General features: G+C 39.2%; 1 protein-coding gene across 3 annotated transcripts in view; it reads right to left on the bottom strand.

Moving 5' to 3' along the window:
- Positions 1–234: 234 nt before the first annotated feature.
- The window catches only part of PPP2R5E (protein phosphatase 2 regulatory subunit B'epsilon), a 150,831-nt gene continuing 131,423 nt past the window's right edge, over positions 235–19,642 (bottom strand). Inside the window, exons 6-14 of one of the 3 annotated variants that reach the window (XM_007460068.1) lie at positions 17,394–17,524; positions 17,173–17,232; positions 16,083–16,191; positions 14,581–14,634; positions 14,428–14,478; positions 12,586–12,705; positions 7,949–8,076; positions 5,707–5,808; positions 235–760 (exon numbers count right to left, since the gene is read on the bottom strand). In XM_007460068.1, coding sequence (XP_007460130.1) covers positions 661–760; positions 5,707–5,808; positions 7,949–8,076; positions 12,586–12,705; positions 14,428–14,478; positions 14,581–14,634; positions 16,083–16,191; positions 17,173–17,232; positions 17,394–17,524 — 855 coding nt within the window. In that variant the 3' untranslated portion in view covers positions 235–660. The remainder of the gene's footprint in view (positions 761–5,706; positions 5,809–7,948; positions 8,077–12,585; positions 12,706–14,427; positions 14,479–14,580; positions 14,635–16,082; positions 16,192–17,172; positions 17,233–17,393; positions 17,525–19,642) is intronic. The other 2 variants (XM_007460070.1, XM_007460069.1) reach the window with 2 other exon arrangements.

The following is a 19,642-nucleotide window of genomic DNA, read 5'->3' as shown; positions in this document are numbered from 1 at the left end:
TTTTACTCCTAATTTTAAAACTAAAGGAGTACCAGGACTACCTGCTTACTGGAAAGATGTTCACTCCAGTGAACAGAACTTTTATCAGGGACCTTAATAATTCACGGCCCCATTCCACGTGGACATTCAACTCATGAAGATGTGCAAAAGGAAAAGATGTCAAATTACAGTCAAGTTACCCAGAGGAGGATGTTATACAAACTTAAAAGGAAATGACAGTCTTTTTTTTTTCCCCTTCCTTTACTATAAATACACTTAACAGCTTAGCAGAAAGACAAGCTAAATTTAAGATTGTTCACATTTGAAAGTTGTTTCATACTCTCTGCTAATGATAAATAAGGAACTCCCAATAATGGAATTTTAATATACAAATTTCATTGACAGATCTTTGAAGACTGCTTTTTTTTTTCTTTTAAAAGAGGGTTAGAACAATGATTATGTTTGCCAAGTTCTGAGAAGTCCATCTACTGTCCAAACTTTGGACTGAAGTCCGTATTTTTTTTTCCTTTACTTAGAGACAGGTATATACAGTGCTGTTGTAATAATGAAACAAATGTGAAATCTACTGTAAAGTTGCACAATACAGAAAACTGCTGCTCCATCTTCTACTACATAAATGTGTGACTCCACAGGTTAGTAAGGTTATTGTCATTATTTTTGTTAAGTTGGAATTATCCCATCACGTCTAAGACCTCTCTTTAACTCCAGATCCTCCAGTTTTTTCCACAATTCTTCACGCTCCTTTTCTTTCTTTTTCTCACTGGGGAAAAAATAGAATACAAGGTAAACAACTGAGAAAGTTTAAAGAGATTATCCAACAATAACTGCCCCTTTGACATACTTTTCCCCAGACTTTTTAAAAGGTCTCTGAAAAATTCGGCATTTTTGGTTTTTCTCTCTCTTGCTTTTTATTTTTTCTTGACACTTATATAGACATAAAATAGAGTAGGAGATGACAAGAATATTTTAATATTTTACGTTAATATTCCTTTATACTTAGCTTAATAAAGAAAATTAACTTCAAAATTACCAAGAAAGAAAAATGATGATCATTTTTATGTATCTGTTATCCTAAAACCAATGGTACATTATTCATTTTTACTTTGGGTCTAGTTCAAATCTGATTTTCTTTTTGTCTCCAAATAGTTTCTCAGAAGGGTTGCTAGAGATGACACTGATACAAAGAATGTGGTAGGGTCAAGAAAATATACTTCTTCTTTATTATTACTCATTTTTCTTACATTATGTATATGTAAACGCTTTAGCAGAATCTTGTTCTTACAAGTATTAAACCACAAAATCCACATTACTAACTTATTTTATACCTATATATATGGACAAATTAAACATTCTTCTGTGATTTCAGTTTTAATTCTGGACAGAACTTTGTTGATATTATTGGGTATTAAATTTGTAACATTCCAAGCCTTCAAATTTGGCTCAATATCAATTTGACTAATGACTTCCAGACTTTTCAGATTTCACTGTTTGGTAAAATTTACCAAAAAACTAGATGTTCAAAATAGGGTAGGGACTCCCCTGGTGGAGCAGTGGTTAAGAATCCGCCTGCCAGTGCAGGGGACACAGGTTCGAGCCCTGGTCCGGGAAGTCCCACATGCCGTGGAGCAACTAAGCCCGAGTGCCACAACTACTGAGCCTGTGCTCTAGAGCCTGCGAGCCACAACTGCTGAAGCCCGTGTGCCTAGAGCCCGTGCTCCGCAGCAAGAGAAGCCACCGCAATGAGAAGCCTGCGCACCTCAACTAAGAGTAGCTCCCACTCACCGCAGCTAGAGAAAGCCTGTGCGCAGCAATGAAGACCCAACACAGCCAAAAATAAACAGATAGATAGATAGATAGATAGATAGATAGATAGATAGATAGACAGATAGATAGGGTAAACAAATTTCATTTTGCCAAGGACATTTTTAGATTACCATATTTTTATAAAATAAAGAACGTTAACTTTAACATCAATGATGTAGTAAGTACACAAATCAGGAACACATGGCTATACTATACATTAAATAATTTCATATTTATTAAAAATAATTCACTACACTGTCCCTAGTTTCTTCATGCTGTGATGAACCAGTAAACAGCAGACCCAGATAACATTTGTGAATCCACAAACTCAGATAAATCCTGAAAACAGGGGCTCTGCCACCCCAGGCATGGCAGATTATGGTCCTTATGCAACTTCACTTGGTAAGAACTTAACTTCACTTGGTAAGAATTTCGTACTTCACTACAGTACAATATGTACTCAGGGGAGGAAATCCACATAGGTTAAGTGAAATGTGTATATAATTCCATTGCCTCATATTTTTTATTGTCACCAATTTTTTAAAAGTTATATTGATATCTACAGCAACAGAAATTAATCTTCATCCCCCCCGCCAAAATGTCTCTAGAAATATCTAAGGAATTTTATAACCTCATTCCACTAGAGTATTGAGGGAACATTTAATTATATAATATGGTAATTAATATTATCATTTTATAATTATTATTTCGGTCATTTAAGCCTCGTTTACTACAACTAGTTCCAACCAGCTCAAATACAATCTGCACAATATGAATTTCAGTGAGTGTAACAGTTTTTCAAACAATTACCTATTTGGTAATTCTGATCCTGAAAATTTTTACTTATAGGGTAACAAGGGCAAGATTAGATAATTCTCCAACCATTACGGATACTAGATTCTTAACTGTAAAGCAAGCTGTTTGGTAAATTATCACTTTTGGTTTCTCAGTACAGTCTGGGGATAATATTAGGTCTAAATAAATGTTATCACAGAACACTGATTTAAAAGTAAATTCTACAGATCCTGCTGAGTTTCAATGCATATTGATCTTCCTATTTGGAGGAGGAAGAAGATGGTAAGCAAGGGCTTAGAGACCTTATCCAACTAAAAGAACAGCTTAAACATATGTTAGGTTCTTCCTGCCCTAATCTGCAGTTTAAATTAAGTGCTGACATGATTAAAACACTCATCTTGTTGCTGAAGCAGTTCACAAGTCTTTGATGAAGAGTTGCATGGTAATCATCACAGTCTATCCTGTGGAGCTTTTCTTCCAGATGAACTTCTTGCTGAGTCATCATACATCTTTTACACTGACAGCTTTATCTTCAAAAATCCTAAATATTTCTGAGATAGCTTCTGTCACCCCCATTCTTTCCCACTTTTCTCTCTACCTGTAGGTGGCAATTTCAAACTCCACCAAGTTGTCATACTAGAGATAATGTCAAACTCTCTTCCAATTTCAATTTCACAGAACACTAATGTTGGCATATGTATCAATATCTATCAGTGTTACTTACTCCGCCCACAAAGTATTTCAGATTTGTAATACTTAAATTTTGATCTGAACTGAAACAGTTAGTTACTTCTTGCCTTCCGGAAGTGAACTCCTCCTTTCATTTCTTGTCTAACAATACCAAATAAATCTCTTTAGTCTCTTTTTCTCTTCCCACATCCATGGAAAAACCAGTATTTCCAACTATTCGGTAAAACTTTCTATTGCTCACTTGACAAAATATTACCCTGGCTTTAAAGAAACCCTTCTGTTATTAAGAAAGTCCACTCACTATAAGTCGCTTTAATATACCAGATTATCAGAATCAGCTTCATAGTGGCTATTCCTGGTCCCCTTGGTTCATTCTTATCTTTTTCAAGAGTTTGGCCTATTTAGTTTAAATGATAAATGATCAGAAAACATTTCTGAAATTCAACAGAAATGAATGAATTTAATTCAATCGATTTGAATATTTTAGGAATAAGGTCTTTAATAGTCTTAATGGAATTCTACAGATTTAATCCTTATTCAACTAGGAAAATAAAAATGGGTTTTTACTTACCATAAAAGAAAGGATATTATGTACAATGCACTCCTTAATTGTATGTCACAGTATAAAAATGTGTCCTGTATCTCCTTTACTTAAATAACATTTTTTTAAAGATTTTAATTTAAGTTTGGAACATGGAGGGTTACTATAAATTTAATGATTTGCAGCAACTATAAATACTGTATAGTAAATTAAAAGTTCTTTAGGTATGGTACAACATATCCAATAACTGGTATTTATTTCAATGTGGCATAAAATATCTCAGTCTCTTCTCTCTACCATTAAACACTTGCCATATTCCATAATTAAGTCACTTTTCTATACTGCATCCTGGTAATTAAAAAAAAAAAATCGGCTTCCCTGGTGGCGCAGTGGTTGAGAGTCCACCTGCCGATGCAGGGGACACGGGTTTGTGCCCCGGTCCGGGAAGATCCCACATGCCGCAGAGCGGCTGGGCCCGTGTGCCATGGCCGCTGAGCCAGTGCATCCGGAGCCTGTGCTCCGCAACAGGAGAGGCCACGACAGTGAGAGGGGTACCCAAAAAAAAAAAAAAAAAAAAAAAATCACTGTGAAGGTCCTTTGTCCCTGCCACCAAACCTTTCCTTTCATTGTTCTTTTTATCTAAAATCCAAGTAACACATTAAAAATTGGGCAAAGATGCAAGGGAACCACAGATAGTTTTGCTCAGGAGATTCAGCCAGGTCTTGAGTATGAAAACTCTGGGATCCTTGAAGGTCCGTGCTTTTATGATATACACAAAGCTGACATTTTGTTCTGGATGAGAAAAGCCAACCCAGAGGCTCAACTACTAACAAGCTCTCCAGACTTTCCTCAATCTCTCCATGTATATCAAGCCAGGGTCTGAATATCTGTGTGCCCTCAAAATTCATATGCTGAAATCCTAACCCACAGAGGTGACGGTATTAGTAGGTGGGGCTTTGGGGAAGTGATTAGGTCATGAGGGTGGAGCCCTCATGGATGGGATTAGTGCTCTTATAAAAGAGACCCCACAGAGACCCCTTGTCCCTTCCACCATGTGAAGACATAGTGAGACCAGATATGAACCAGAAAGAGGTCCCTCATCCAACCATGCTGGTGCCATGCTCTTGGACTTCTAGACTCCACAACTGTGAGCAATACATTTTTGTTCTTTATAAGCTACCCATAAAATACCCAGGTGGTCTTTTGTCATAGCAGCCCAAACGGACTAAGACAACATCTTTTGGAAAGTGAACACATTGAACAAGAAATATCAAAACTGAAGAATCATGTAAATGAACTCAAGAAAGGCCTACTAAACCAGAGCATTTACGATAAAGAGTTCAACTGGTTTCTGCTCTCCTTTGATCTTAAACATTTCAAGATCTGTATAATACACTTTACCTCCTTGTTCTTTTCACTGCTCTCTAAATCATAAGGAATTTGTTGGGTTTTAGTATAGAAAGTAAGTTCTGGACCAAAGAGCTAAACAAAAACGGTGCCTCATCTCTCCTGCTGCTGGAGTGAAGTACAAATCAGTTCAGAAATCTAGTTCAGAATGGGAGTGACTCCAGATGGCAAACTACTTGATGGTCCCCTTAAGTGGACCTGAAATACCAGTTATGTGCCAGGCTCCTAACCCTGAGGCAGAAGAGAAACATCATGGAAGGGAAGAAGGAAAGCAGCCTTTTTCAAAATGACACTCTGTTACCCAGTGGCAGACTAATAAAGTCACCGCTAACGATCACGTGAAAACGAATATGGAAATAAATAAAATTTGCTGCTTAGGATTTCAGGTACAATTAGGCAACTTCAGCAAAGAGCAAAAAAAGAACTCGATAGTATTATGCACGGCTGACAAAAAAGCTTTAAAAAGTTACCGCTGACGATCTGACTTGTATGTGGCTGTCAGCTCATCAAACATGGTGCTGTTCATTTCCATAAACGCCTTCAACACGTTGTACACTAATGCCACGATAGCCCTGGAAGCACAGAGAGAAGGGAACATATTGGTTAGTCCTACATAATGGGATGCTGAATGAAGAGAGCGGATATACAGCCTTTATCTGAATGAGCTCCTCACACTGCACAGTCTCCATCCCTTTTTAGTTGGAACAACTAGAAATGACCTACAATTCACTTCAACATCAAGAGAGCTACATTCTTTAGGTAAAATATCTTTCTGAGGGGTTGGCAGGATTAGAAAAACAAAATCTAATTTTGCCCTCCTAATTATGGGTACCCAGAATAGACTTGCCTGTGGGCACTTGTTAATTTAATTTAATAAAAAGGCAAGTATAAAAATAAAGCAACTTCACCCTAAAAATGAGCACCTGTGGTAGGACCAAACTTCGAGACCTGAATTTGCATAGAATTTTATTTTTAAAGTGATAATATACATAATTCATCAAAATCAAAGGCTGTTCCCATGGTAACAAATTTTATATATCTATAATTCATACTCAAAGATGATACCAAGCCTCTGTAAGCTGGGCAGTTTAATACGAGTTATGTCTCTAGTTGGGAGTTGCATCAGTCCATCCACTCCTTGGTCCCCTTGCTGACCCAATACACAGGCTGGTAAGGTAACTGGCAAGCTGGTGATGGCTACTACTAGCTGTGGAGTACTAAACAGCTAAAGAGCCAAACGGCTGCCTATGCTTATCAAGTGGAAGAATAAGCTCTTGGCAATGTGAGGACTCGGCCATGACGGGCTTGGTATATTCAGACTAGAGTCTAAATAACACTGCCCTTTGCAAAACTACACGACATTACTTCCCTTTAGTGTGTTTCGAATACCGTTGAAAAAGGCATTGGTAAAAGTTAGGCCATATAATAAACGCTGGATTTGATCCTTCTAAAACATTTATAAGAAAGTGGACTTGCCGTGTTGCTTCTGCACTGTGTCCATTAAAAGGGAAACTTAGGGGAACGACCTTCTCAACTAGGATGGGCAGTGATGGAGAAGAGCTAAATACAACCTACTGAGCAGTTACACTTGCTAGAACCACTCTCTAGGTTCTCAAGAGGCTATCTACATAATGAGATTTGTTTGCTAGCTCTTTATTCTTATAAGTTTTAGTCATAAAATTTGACAAATGTGAAAAGTAAGAAATACGGTATTTTATAGTTGTATGTAAAACTTTTAGACAAACATACTACGAATATACTAAATTATCTCTAATTTTTAACGCCACATGAAATTTTCTTTCTATTCCACAGAGAAATATGTAAAGCTCTTCAAATACAGAATGCTTTAACTTTCACAAGACTAGATGATAAACTCCTCTTTGAACATTTTAAAATGTTTTTCCCCCTAGAGAACCCATATAGTGACTGAACTGGTTTTTAAGACATGGATCTTGCTAAAATGCAAATCAGTTCAGAGCACTTCCCTTCTTACAACTCTTTAGTGTTTCCTTATCATCCACTGGGTGAAGACTCATGTGGGCACCACTCCACTTTCTAACCCTACCTTCCAGCAACCTCCCCAAATGACCTTGTGCTTCAGCCCTCCCAAATTCACAGGTCTCAGAACAAGACAGGTGCTTCTTACCTTTTTGGGCCTTTTTTATGTGATGGGTAGACCCACTATCTGAATGGACTTCTCCATCCCATCCACCTGCCAAATTCTTTTAAGATTCAGTTTGAGCATCATCACCCTAGCAATATCCACAAACTTCTCCTCTTGATCCAGAGCATCCCCAAAATACCTCAGCTACATTCACAGACAGGTCAAGAAGCCCTCAAGTAAACAGATATCTGAATATAACAGCACTTAAAACACTGTTTTATAAAATGTCTGTTTATTTGTGGGTCTCCCCAACCAGTCAGTGAATTTCTAAAATGTAGGGATTTTATCTTTTCACATATCTATCTTCAGCATCAAGCACAACATCTGATACACAGCATACATGCAAGACATTTTATTAAGCAAAAGAGAAGGAGAGAGGAAGAGAGGCCAAAGGAGGGGGGAGAGAGAGAAGGAGGGAAGGAGGGAAGGAGGGAAGGAGGGAAGGAGGGAAGGAGGGATGGAGGGAGGGGGGAGGGAAGAAGGAAGGAAGCAAGGAAGGAAGGAAGGGGAGGAGGGAGGGACGGAGGGGGAAAACTGTGAACACCTACGGATTCCAATGTTCTTTTGAAATCCTATAAAGACTGGAAAACATGATGGGAAGGATGACATTAGAGTTTTCTTCTATCAAACTCATGATGTATTCATTATTCCAATAATAGAGTGCCCTTTCTGCCACCTTTGAGAAAAGAAAAATAAAATGTTAAGAGAGAAAGACAAAGATAAAACAAAATTATAATCTCTTCAAACAAAAGTATTTTAAGACTATCTTAATATCATTCAATCAAGTATAAAATTAAATTATTAATCGCACTTTACATTTTTGTGGGTTTAAAATCTTTCAGAAAGTTCCGAAGTGGTTCATCAATTTGGGGATGAAAAAGAAGTTTTCCTACCTACTTATTTATATTCTCCTTTAACAATGCCCATTTCATCTGATTCCACATTTTCCATACACAGCTCGCAAGCTCCAGACACCCTCACCCTACTTCTATATGCTACACTGTTTTTCCCATCACTTTAATCCCCTTCCTGGCTCACCTCTTTCATGTCGCACACTGTAGATCAACCACAAGGTGCAGCGCGTGGCTGGCCTTCAGTCAGTAGCTGCTGAAGAAAACCCAGCTGCCCATCCCTGCAGAGCAGGCGCATTTGCTAAGCACCTCCTATGGCCAGGCACTGTGCCCACCCTGCAGTCAGAATGTGTCATCCTTACCACCATCCAAGGAGTGGCAACCATGGTACAGAAGAGGGCACTGAGGTTCAGAGAGATTGGGAACCTGGCCACAGTCACACTGCTAGTCAATGATAAACTGGGATGTGAGTCTAGTGCCCAGACTCTTTCCAGAGTTCATTTCTGGTCCCTTCCTTTGAACTGGGTAAGCCAGGAGGAAGTCACTCAGTTTAGGACTCAGGGATACTGGCTGTATGTACATTCGCTTGCTATCTCAGACCCCTTTTTTCTGACTGCCACATTTATCAACTGACTCTCTGAATTCAGAGGAAGGTCTCAAAAAAAAGAAAAAATCTAAAAAGTAATCTAAAATAACAATAATAATTCCAATAAACCAAAGTCTCAAAAAAATAAAAAATCTAAAAACCTCTAAAAGGAGTAGTTATATGGGGAAAGGGAAAAAAGAGCAGCTTCTTTTATTCATACAGATTAAGAAATTATGTTTTAATTAAATAAATTTAAATTTAACTTAAATGTAATCATTTAATTTAATAAAATGGTACAACCTGTGCCCACCAATAGACTCTGAGAAATTAGAACCTTTCCATTTCCATTATTCAATTTGGTTCACAAAAAAATCCTGGGTCTCATAAGGCACTAGACACTCAGAGTACAAAGAAAATAATTCACTATTATTGAATGTTTACTATATGCCAGGCACTGCGGTAAGTGTTTCACTTACATATTTTCTCATTTAATCCTCACAACCAACACACAGAGTAGGTACCATTATTTCTATTTTGCAAATGAGGAAACTGAGGCTCAGAGGAGATAAGCCATAGCCTCAAGGTCACATGGCTAGCAAGTGACAGACTCCTAAGTCCCTGCTTAACCTCTTCACTCTATTATCCCTATGGAGCTCGTGTGCTGGTAGGGAAAGGGGGTTCCACGATCCCCAATGCAACACGAACTGTGATAGATGCTGTATCAGATCTAGAAATAAAGCGCCAGAGGAAAGAGCAGAAAGAACAACCCAGATGACTCGGGGGAGAGGAAGAGTGGCAGAAATGTACCACAGGCCATAGCATCTAAGCTGGGCTTTGAAGGATGAAGGAAAGAAGCAAAGGGCATTCCAGGCCAAAGGAATTACAGGAAAGGGGGGCAGAGGCACCAACATGGACAATGTGTCTAGAAACATGAAGCATACATGTGGCTGAGGCAGGTAGAGCACAAGGCAAGGAAAGGGCAGGGTGAAGAGGAGGAATGGGGATGAGGCTGTTCTGAAAACAACCCATGGGAGAAATTTTTAAAGAGACCACAAGAGGATGCTAGTAAAGGCAGAGAGACCTAGGCGTTTCCTATATCCAACTATGAGTCTAATATTTACCTGCTACTTAATGCTAACAAGTATCCTAAGCTCTATGTATCTATTTATCAATATGTAAAATCACTTACAGAAAGAAAGTCAGTATCCAGCAAAGCCCTTTAAAGAGGAAAGGCACTGCTTATGCAAAGTGAAAACTAGCATGTCTCACAGCAGGACAGAACCACTACTTTCCTGGGACCCACTGTCTTCCCGCGCACACACACAGTGCAGTGTCTCTAGCTCAGAGCCTTCTAACCCCAATGCCACACCTGGGCAAGTAGTGAGCGGCATCTGACTACACAGAGTGACACTCGATAAATGTTTGTTGGATGAACCAATGAACACTCAATTAATGAACAAAGAACTTCTTTACTCTCCTTCTTTCTTTTGCTCTCAGTTTTACCTCTGTCAAGGAATTTAAAATTCTTTTTCCTTCTGCTATGGACTGAATTGTGTCCCCACTCCCCTACCTCCATCCCCGTCTCCCCCTCCTGCAGGAAATCCAAATGCTGAAGCCCTAACCCCTAGTGTGAGTGCATCTGGAGATAGGAGTTAAGGTTAAATGAGGTCATATGGGTGGGGCCCCAATACGATAGGCTTGGTGGCCTTATACAGAGAGGAAGAGAGAGATTTCCTTCTCTTTCCTCAAGCATGCAGGAGGGAAAGGCCATGTGAGGACACAGTGAGAAGATGTGCAAGCCAGAAAGAGCCCTCAGAGAAGCATACCACGCTGGCACTCAGATCTCAGACTTCCAGTCTACAGAACTATGAGAAATCAATTCCTGTTGTTTAAGCTACACAGTGTGGGGTGTTTTGTTATGGAAGCCTGCTGCAGTCTAAATGTTTGTGTCCCCCAAAAACTCCTAAGTTGAGATCCTAACCTCCAAAGACGATGGGATTGGTGCCTTTTAAAAGAGGCTCCCAAGAGCTCCCTAGCCCCTTCCACCATGTGAGGATACAGCAAGAAGTCTGCGACCCAGAAGAGAGCCCTCACCCAACGGTGCTGCCACTCTGATCTCAGACTGCCAGCCTCCAGGACTGTGAGAAAAAATTTCTGTTGTTTATAAGCCACCAGAGTCTGTGGTATTTTGTTAGAGTAGCCCTAAGACACAGCCCTAGCTAATTATGACAGTCTGTCTCCTTTCTAAGCTTCTGAGCTTCATTTAAGGCTCCCTGGCGGTACTCATTTGAAAAGAGAGTCCTGCTCTTTGCCCTCCATTACCACAAACACATGATAAAAACTGAAAAATAAGGTAAACAATCCAGATATTTGAGCACCACAGGCCATATGTAATATGTAAAACATGTACACAGTGTCCCACATTTAAAAAAACATCTAGACATGTCATATCATCTGAAGGTAATGGTTTCTACTCTTTTTTTGTTTTTTTTTTTGTTTTTTTTGGCTTTGTGGTACAATTGCAAAGTTATCATAAGATCACTGACTTGACATACTAAGATGTCTTTAGGTCAAAAATTAAAACAACAACTACAGCCAGTGTCTCTAACTATGCAGGATAATGACAGCTCTGAGAAAAGTCCACCATCAAGTCCCCCATGTTAGCAATGGGGTTCTGTGCTGCCAAATACAATCTGAACGGTCTCTTCAAATCAACAGGCAGTATATAAAGAGTCAATTCTCTAGGTCTGTGACTTGGACCTTTGGTGAGACAGCCAAAGTATAAAACCTAACGTGTTTCACCCAAGATCACCTTCTTCTCTCCAGTGTGGGTCCCACAGCACCGCTAAAATGTCCCCAGTCGACAAAAGGGTTGACTAGGCTCACCCTCCCTGTGTTCTCCCAGAGCGGCCACAAGGAGGCAGAGTGGTGCCACAGGAAGGGCACGGGCCTCCACCAGAAGCGACGCCTATGTGACTCCCCACTCCCTATTAACTGGGGAACTTGAGCAAATCATTCTCTGAGCCTCATTTTTCTCATCTAGAAAGTGGGGGTGAAGCCTCAGGATAATTTGAAGTTTACGAGTAATGTATGTAAAACATCTAGCACAGTATAGAATATCAGCATTCTCTTTTTCTTTTAAGCTTTATTCAGCATTCTCTCTTACACACTATAGCAGCCCTACCGGTCCACCTCTTATTCAGCCCTTTTACTTGAGACATGTTATTTTACCACTTTGAGGGTCAGTGTTTACATCTGTAAAAATCATAATGCCCTCCTTGCAGAGTGGTCATGAGAATTCAAGTTACTGGACAGAAAGCACCATCACAGCAGCTGTCATGTAACAAAGTGTTCAAGATGAAGGTGGTGATTACCAAAAGTATTGTTATCGTGTGAAAAATCAGCCAATAAAAACAACAGGTAGGGCTTCCCTGGTGGTGCAGTGGTTGAGAGTCCGCCTGCCGATGCAGGGGACACGGGTTCGTGCCCCGGTCCGGGAAGGTCCCACATGCCGCGGAGCAGCTGGGCCCGTGAGCCATGGCCACTGAGCCTGCACGCCCAGAGCCTGTGCTCCGCAACGGGAAAGGCCACAACAGTGAGAGGCCCACATACCGCAAAAAAACAAACAAACAACCACAACAACAACAGGTAGTTAGTGTCCATTACATTTCTTTCAGTACCGATGAAACTTTACCAAAATAATACATGTTGTATAAGCCACTCTGGCTCATGCCCTCTTATTACTAACCTGAAAATGGGGGCTAGAGACACACTTGGCAATTTGTTTAAACAAAGGTTCTTGGATTTTAACAAACTGTGAAGGTTCAATCACATCCAATATTTCTTCCAGCTCCCCAAGGAACATAACCTGGAAGTACAGGCAAAACACAAAGTGTCAGGTGCTTGATTAAAAAATCCATATGGACAAAGAGGAATAATGAGGGTTTTGCACAGTTTTAATATAATGAAAATTTATACATAAAACCAAACATGAACAAAACAAATCAGGGTTTAACTTATGCTAGATGTTCATTTCACAAGGAATTCACCAGAGAGTACTTGTTAAGAACAAATTCCCTACGGCATTGAAAATGTGATTCTATTTACTCTGGAAAAAATACTCTATGTGCTACATCTATTATACAGAATGAGGGGTACTTACACACTGCAGCAGGGCCCTGGGAAACGGGACTATCCCTTTGGGGCTCTCTTCCCCTCCTCCATATTTTTAAAACAGTGGGCAAGTGGCCCTCCGGCACGATGGACAAAGCTCACGGCGGCAGCACATGCAGATATTTGCCAAACATTTATGGCCCCTGCTATGTCCTAGGCGCTCCTCTAAGAGACACCAGTTCGCAGAACACACAAAGTCGGAGAGACAAATGAGGAGGTTCAGCCACACACACACGCCACTTTAAACCCCTCAGCACACACGGACCCAATCTCCACACTTACACACATATACATATGAACACACTCACTCACTACAGAGCACAATGAATCTTGTGATGTCAGTACCATCTGCCTCCAAAACCAGAGCTTTTAGATCACAAAATGGAGTCAAATCAATAGTCATTTTCAATATAATGGAAAACTGACAGAGAAGTTAAAACCACTTTCCTGTTTAGGTATGAAGAAATAACTGCCTAGAAAAAAAATTAAGCCTGCAATTAAAGTACAAAACATGACGTTTTCATATCTTGACATGCATCTGGGTAGCAATGCATAGTTTAATCTTACCTAACAGGTATTAAGAAATTAGATGATTTTCTGAAAATGTGTAAAGTAGGGTTTTGGAGAATTGTAGCTGATTTGAGAAGGAGGGTGTTTCTGTTAAAAGCGAAATATAGTCAAGCCTTGTCATTTGTTGAGAAACATTCTGAAGTTCTTCCAAAATACTGTCCAAATGAAAAACTAACAGCTGACCTTTGTTTCTGGGCCATTTTCCATATGATTTCTAACCTTTCAGAAAAGTGGGTACAGATCTGGTGCCCAGCTAGGCTCACCACAAAGCTAAGAGCCTCACTTCCTCCACGGAAACCTCACACAGCACATGCTCACTTAGGTCTTGGCAAAAGTACAAATGACTGTAGATAAGAGATTTCCAGGGCCACTTGTGAATAGCTGAAACTAAAGGTCTGTAATATATTTTAAGATTGTGCATAGTAAGATCTCACCTACATGATGCTTTAAAGTAGGTATTGGGGCAGCTTGCTGTAGCATCTATCAACAGTGACAGCAAAACCTTCATATTATGTAGGTGGTCACTAGGAAGGGGACATCAGTAGAGCTAGACAGTTGGACATATGACTGGGGTCTGCCTTGGGCTTACCCAGGGCTGAGCAGCCCAGGGTAAAAGCCCAGGGTTCAGGAATCAGGGAGGCAGGTTGTGGCCTAATCACCTGTACTTAGCATACCCAGGTAGGCTATTTAACCTCTAAATAGCAGTTTCATAACTAGTAAAATGAGAATATTTACAGTCCTGCCTTGCTGAGTTACAATAAGGATTAGAGGAGATAATGCATTTTTACACATGCTTATTATCTCAGTGCTCTAGTAAGCTATTAACACACTGACATTGAGCACTTACCTCTTTTTGACTACATGTTTTGGGCCAAAATTTCATTAATCCCCTAATAACCTAAAATGAAAAGGAGAAAAACAAATTGCAGTTAATTTTCTTATATACACCATGAAAAGTGGTCTTGCTGAAGTTTTTTGAAATTATGGAAAAAATACTTACTGGTTCTGTGAGTGAAGGATCTTTCTCCAGAAACTGTACTATGCAATATGCCAGCTGAAGAAACAAACAGACAAAAGACAAAATTGGAAATTCTATATACTCAGGGCTCAAAGATGTATTATTAAAAAGCCCTAAAAAGTTTCCAGAGTCTGGTTTTAATAACTTCACATTCAATTCATTTTTAAAATAAAATATATATAAAGCGAAATATGAAGCAACTTTTTCAAGCCAAAGACTGACACTAACAAGGCTCCAGGGAAATTTTTTTAAAAAGAATATTGGGACATGAGATATTCAGCTAATGAAAAGCAGAGGTGAAACAGCACATCCAGTATATTCTGAAAGTATCTCATCTACATATAGTCTGAGCTACATCTCATGGGCTTCTTTTCTCTTTGCTGGAACATCAACAGTATTGGGGTTTACTGTGGTTCCAGAAGAGTCCTATATGAGAAGCAGGCACTTATTAAAAACATTGCTGGTGGCATGAAATGGCAGGCGCAAACTGAAGCAGTTTCATGGAAAGATAAAAGGTTGTACCTGCCACAAGTAGAGCCCTGGACAAACACGAAGAGTTCTACATCTGACGCTAACTCATCGAGGTAAGAATTTGTAAATGATCATGAAGTGTGATATCCTATTTCAAAAACTAGAGACAAGATCTGCAAAAGGGCTCGTAAAGATTCTTGGACAAGAAATCCACCCTTGCGAAACAACATTTTGATGGTGTTCTAAATTAGAAGCATATGGACTAATTTTTCCTCGAAACACAGCATTTCACATTTAAAGAGGAACACCACTCTGAAAAATGTGTTACATTTTTATGCAAACTCAAAACATTCCCATTGCAAGGAGGAGGGCGTCAGAGGTTTGAACTGGTAAAATTAAAATGCCACTAGATCATTTATCTACCTCCTAGTGACATGCTTACCATGCAAGGCAGTTTTAGCAGGGAAATTAGAGTGGGGACTAGAGAGGGTGTGCTTTTTAAAGTAATGGAGGCTAAAAATAAAAGTAAGTGAAAATACTGATTGATTTGTTTACTTCTGAGAGTGTTATTTGTATATAGAAAGTGAGAAGGAAATGGTGAATGAACTAGAAGAGGGGGCAAAGGGCAAGGATAGACTAATGCAAAATGAGGATGAGCTAAAAGATTCAAGAACATCCCAAAATGATTACACATGTCCAAAGGTACAAATCTGAAAAGCCCATTACATTTTATTATATGCAACCTGTTCAGTATATAATTGTGTGAACTTGGGCAAGTATCTAAGTTCTCTCCGTAAAATGATATGATTAAACAAATGCTTCTCCCACTTGAAAAATATTCCCATGACGCTCCTATACATAGGAAAATATATACACGTTTTTATTTGCCTTGGGGAATATTTTAAACTTTAACAAGCGTTTTGTTTGTGTAAATTAAGTAAATAACAATATCAATGAAACACTGGGTTTACAAACTTTATTTTGCTTCCAAAAGTAGTTGTACAAAATTCTACCTGGGCATGGAAGAGTGATAAGCTCCTCACAGTGTGTAAAGGGATCAACACTTTCACCAGAAACTGTTTGTGTTCTGCCTTAAGAGGTAAAGCAAAGCCATTGATAATACTAGGAAAAAGAAAAGAGACATGAATTAGCAATGTTACCACAACAAGCTAAATTGAGACACTGTTCTTGTGAGATTAGGTTAAATCTTAGTCAGTTTATGTTTAGTCCAGAACAACCCAAAACCCACCCCAGTGGCATTCAAGACTTCTTAGTTGCTTTAAAGAATATCTTTAAGTAGGAAGGAAATTTAAAAGAAGGAAATTTGCTTCTGATCTCCCAGCAGAGGCTCCTGAGCTCTCACACCTAGTTGGATAGTTCCCAAAAGCTTTTGTATCAACAACTCTTTATTTTCCCTTCCCTCTTTTCCTTCCCCAAATAATCGCCTGCCTTGCTCACTCATGACCCTTTCCATTTCCAGACATCATTCCTTCCCCTTCCTGAAATTGGCCCAGGCCAAGATTACCCCTGGGTAAAGAGCCCAACTATGGGAAGTCCCAGAGAGAACCGTGTGACTCCACCTTCCTTCTCTCCTCATATTAGGAGGAGAGACTAAGTAATCACATCGTCCAGTTACATTAGCTCTCTTGTGTGTAGAAACCCACACAACAGCTGTCTCTTTCCAATTAATTCCACTACTCCAGGCAGCAGCTGTTCAAGAACTTCACCTGGGTACATGGACCCTTTGAAAATGGCAATCTTTCTAACTTATTATAAACTTACTTTCAAAAATTATGGCAGAGGAGAGGTAGCCTAGAAACGAAACTGACAAGAATAAGAGGTAACTGGCCTGACTGCAATTAGATGAATAATGAATAAACTGTTAGCTCTTTCAGTCATTCCAAAAAAATAGCAATTCATAATTATGGAACAAGGGAAACACAAAACTGTGTCTTGTAGAGTCAGCCGGGAAACATGCTATAAGGACAGATGAGACCTGATGTACATACAAGCAAGGGATTTGGGGTAGCATTTCCCTGTGCCACCTGAACCTGTCACAACGACATTCACCTGAGATTAGCAATGAGATAAAAATGTGCTTACCTTCCTAATATTTCCAGCAGTTCAGCTACACCATTGAAGTGTTCTGTTTCATAAACAAACCTAAAAAAGAGAGAAAAGAAGAGGGGAGGGGAGGGGAGGAGAGAAAAGAAAAAGAAAAAAGAGAAAAAGTCAGTACACTATGGTCAAATATTTGAGGTTTACTTAATACTTCTATAAAACCACCAACTTTGCTTCTCCTTCTCCCCCCACCCTCCACTTACCTTAGAAAAATATTGTTAATCTGTTTTCGGATAAATGCTCTAAGACCAAGAAACTTGCCATAAATTCTGTGTAAGACTGTTTTTAAGTAGTCCCGTTCCCGTGGGTCTTCGCTGTCAAACAGCTCCAAAAGCTGTTGTAAATAAAAGACAGTGTAGCTGTCAAAAGCAGTTTCAGAAAAGGATTTGGGAATTCTGCCACTCATTTAAAATCTCTTCCTTCCTTCCTTCCTCCCTCTCTTCCTTCCTCAAAAAATTATTGAAAATCTATTATGTGCCAGGCACAGTGCTAGTCTTTGGGAATACAGTGATAAATAAGTCAGACAAGCGTAGCTTATACTCTAGAGAAGATATACACAATCATAGCAATAATCATAATAATAGGTAACACATATACAGCACTTAGTATGATCATCAGGCAATTTTCTAAGCAATCTACTTATGCTAATACTCCCTATGAGGTAGTCTTACTCCCATTTTTCAGAAGAGGAAATTGGGGCAGAGAGATGCTAAGTAACTTGTGCATGGTCTCAAGCAGTAGAGCTGGGATTTGAACCCAAGCAGTTGAAACCCTAGAGTCCATTACCTCAATCACTGCAATTCTATACAATAAGCCATCTACTGAGCTTATGTCCCAAATATATAGTTAAGCTTTCAGCTCTGCCAGAGCATTCAGGTAAATTTAGATAACCCACACCAAAGCAAGCATCAAAGTTCCCAACAATACTGGCAATGTTCTCTTTCTAGATCCTGGCTCTTATTACATGGGTGTGTTCACCACTGAGGTAAACACTTACGATTTCCATATGTATGTTATACATTAATAACATTATTTTTAAGTTCCCAATCATTTGTAACCTAAAGGCAATAACTGAATCCTGATAAGATCATATCTTATCAGAATTGAAAACATATGTCAACACAAAAACTTGTATATGAATGTTCACTGCAGCATGATTCATAATAGCCAAAAAGTGGAAATAACCCAAATGCCCATCAACTGCTGCAAAGTGTCCTTGCAGTGGAATATTATTCAGCCATAAAAAGGAATCAAGTACAAAAATATGTTACCACATGGATGAACCTCTCAAACATCATGCCAAGTGAAAGAAGCCAGACACAAAAAGGCCACATATTGTATGATTCCGTTTATATGAAATATCCAGAATAGGCACATCCATAGAGACAGACAGCAGAATGAGGAGTGACTGCTAATGAGTATGCTGTGTCTTGGGGAAATGATAAAAAGTGTTCTGCAATTATGTAACAGTGATGGTTACACAACTCTGTGGAATATATTAAAAAACATCAAATTGTAAACTTTAAAAGGCTGAATTTTATGGTATATGAATTATATCTCAATAAGGCTGCTATTTTTTTTTTTTAAACAATAGTGGGCAAGTTCCTCTAGCTGAAGAACAAACTTGGAGACTGGTTTGAATTTTACTGAGTTCTTCATACCTTCATTATCATTGCAATAAAACAAAACTCATAGTTCTAATGTTGACTTTATAGCAAAACATTTCAAGAGCATATAGATAGCATACAAATGAAGAGACTACCCTAATTACCAAAAAAAGCTATCAAGACAGACTAAAGCATGATTTCAGGTGATTAAGACTGAGGCTGAGACCGACAGCAGAAGAACTCAGTGGGCAGTAATCAAATAAATATTTTTTCTTTGAACAAAAGACAGAGTTACAGACCAAAAAAAAAAAAAAAAAAACCCTTTACATAATGGCAGAAAGCACAAACTGAAGAATAGTCTTCAAAACTGGGCAGTGAGACAGACAAAATTTTTGACTGTACAATGTCATGCATCCATTCAAAAAATGAATGTTTCAAATGAGTATGTCGCCAGTCATTGGGCAAGGTGTCAGGGATACAATGATGAGCAACACTGCTTTTACAGAGCCTAACGCAATGAGGGATACAGGGAAATAAGCAGCATGGTAAGTGGCTCAGGATACTATATAAATACATAGCAGACACATCTACTCTATTTGGGAGAAGTGGAGTGATCAGGAAAGGCTGCTATAGGAAGTGACATCCATGAAGAAATTAGGAGTTAGAGGTGAAGGAAGTGTTCATGGCAGATTCAATAACACATACCTTCACCAGCAGCCTATCTAAACAGAAGATGTGGTTAAAATACCTGCCATCTGGGGCTTCCCTGGTGGCGCAGTGGTTGAGAGTCCGCCTGCCGATGCAGGGGATACGGGTTCGTGCCCCGGTCTGGGAGGATACCACAT

The sequence above is a fragment of the Lipotes vexillifer genome, unplaced genomic scaffold (assembly GCF_000442215.2).
Source record: "Lipotes vexillifer unplaced genomic scaffold, Lipotes_vexillifer_v1.1 scaffold672, whole genome shotgun sequence".
Lineage (NCBI taxonomy): Eukaryota > Metazoa > Chordata > Mammalia > Artiodactyla > Lipotidae > Lipotes > Lipotes vexillifer.
The sequence above is the reverse complement of the archived record's forward strand: the minus strand, read 5'-3'. Positions and strand labels throughout refer to the sequence as shown.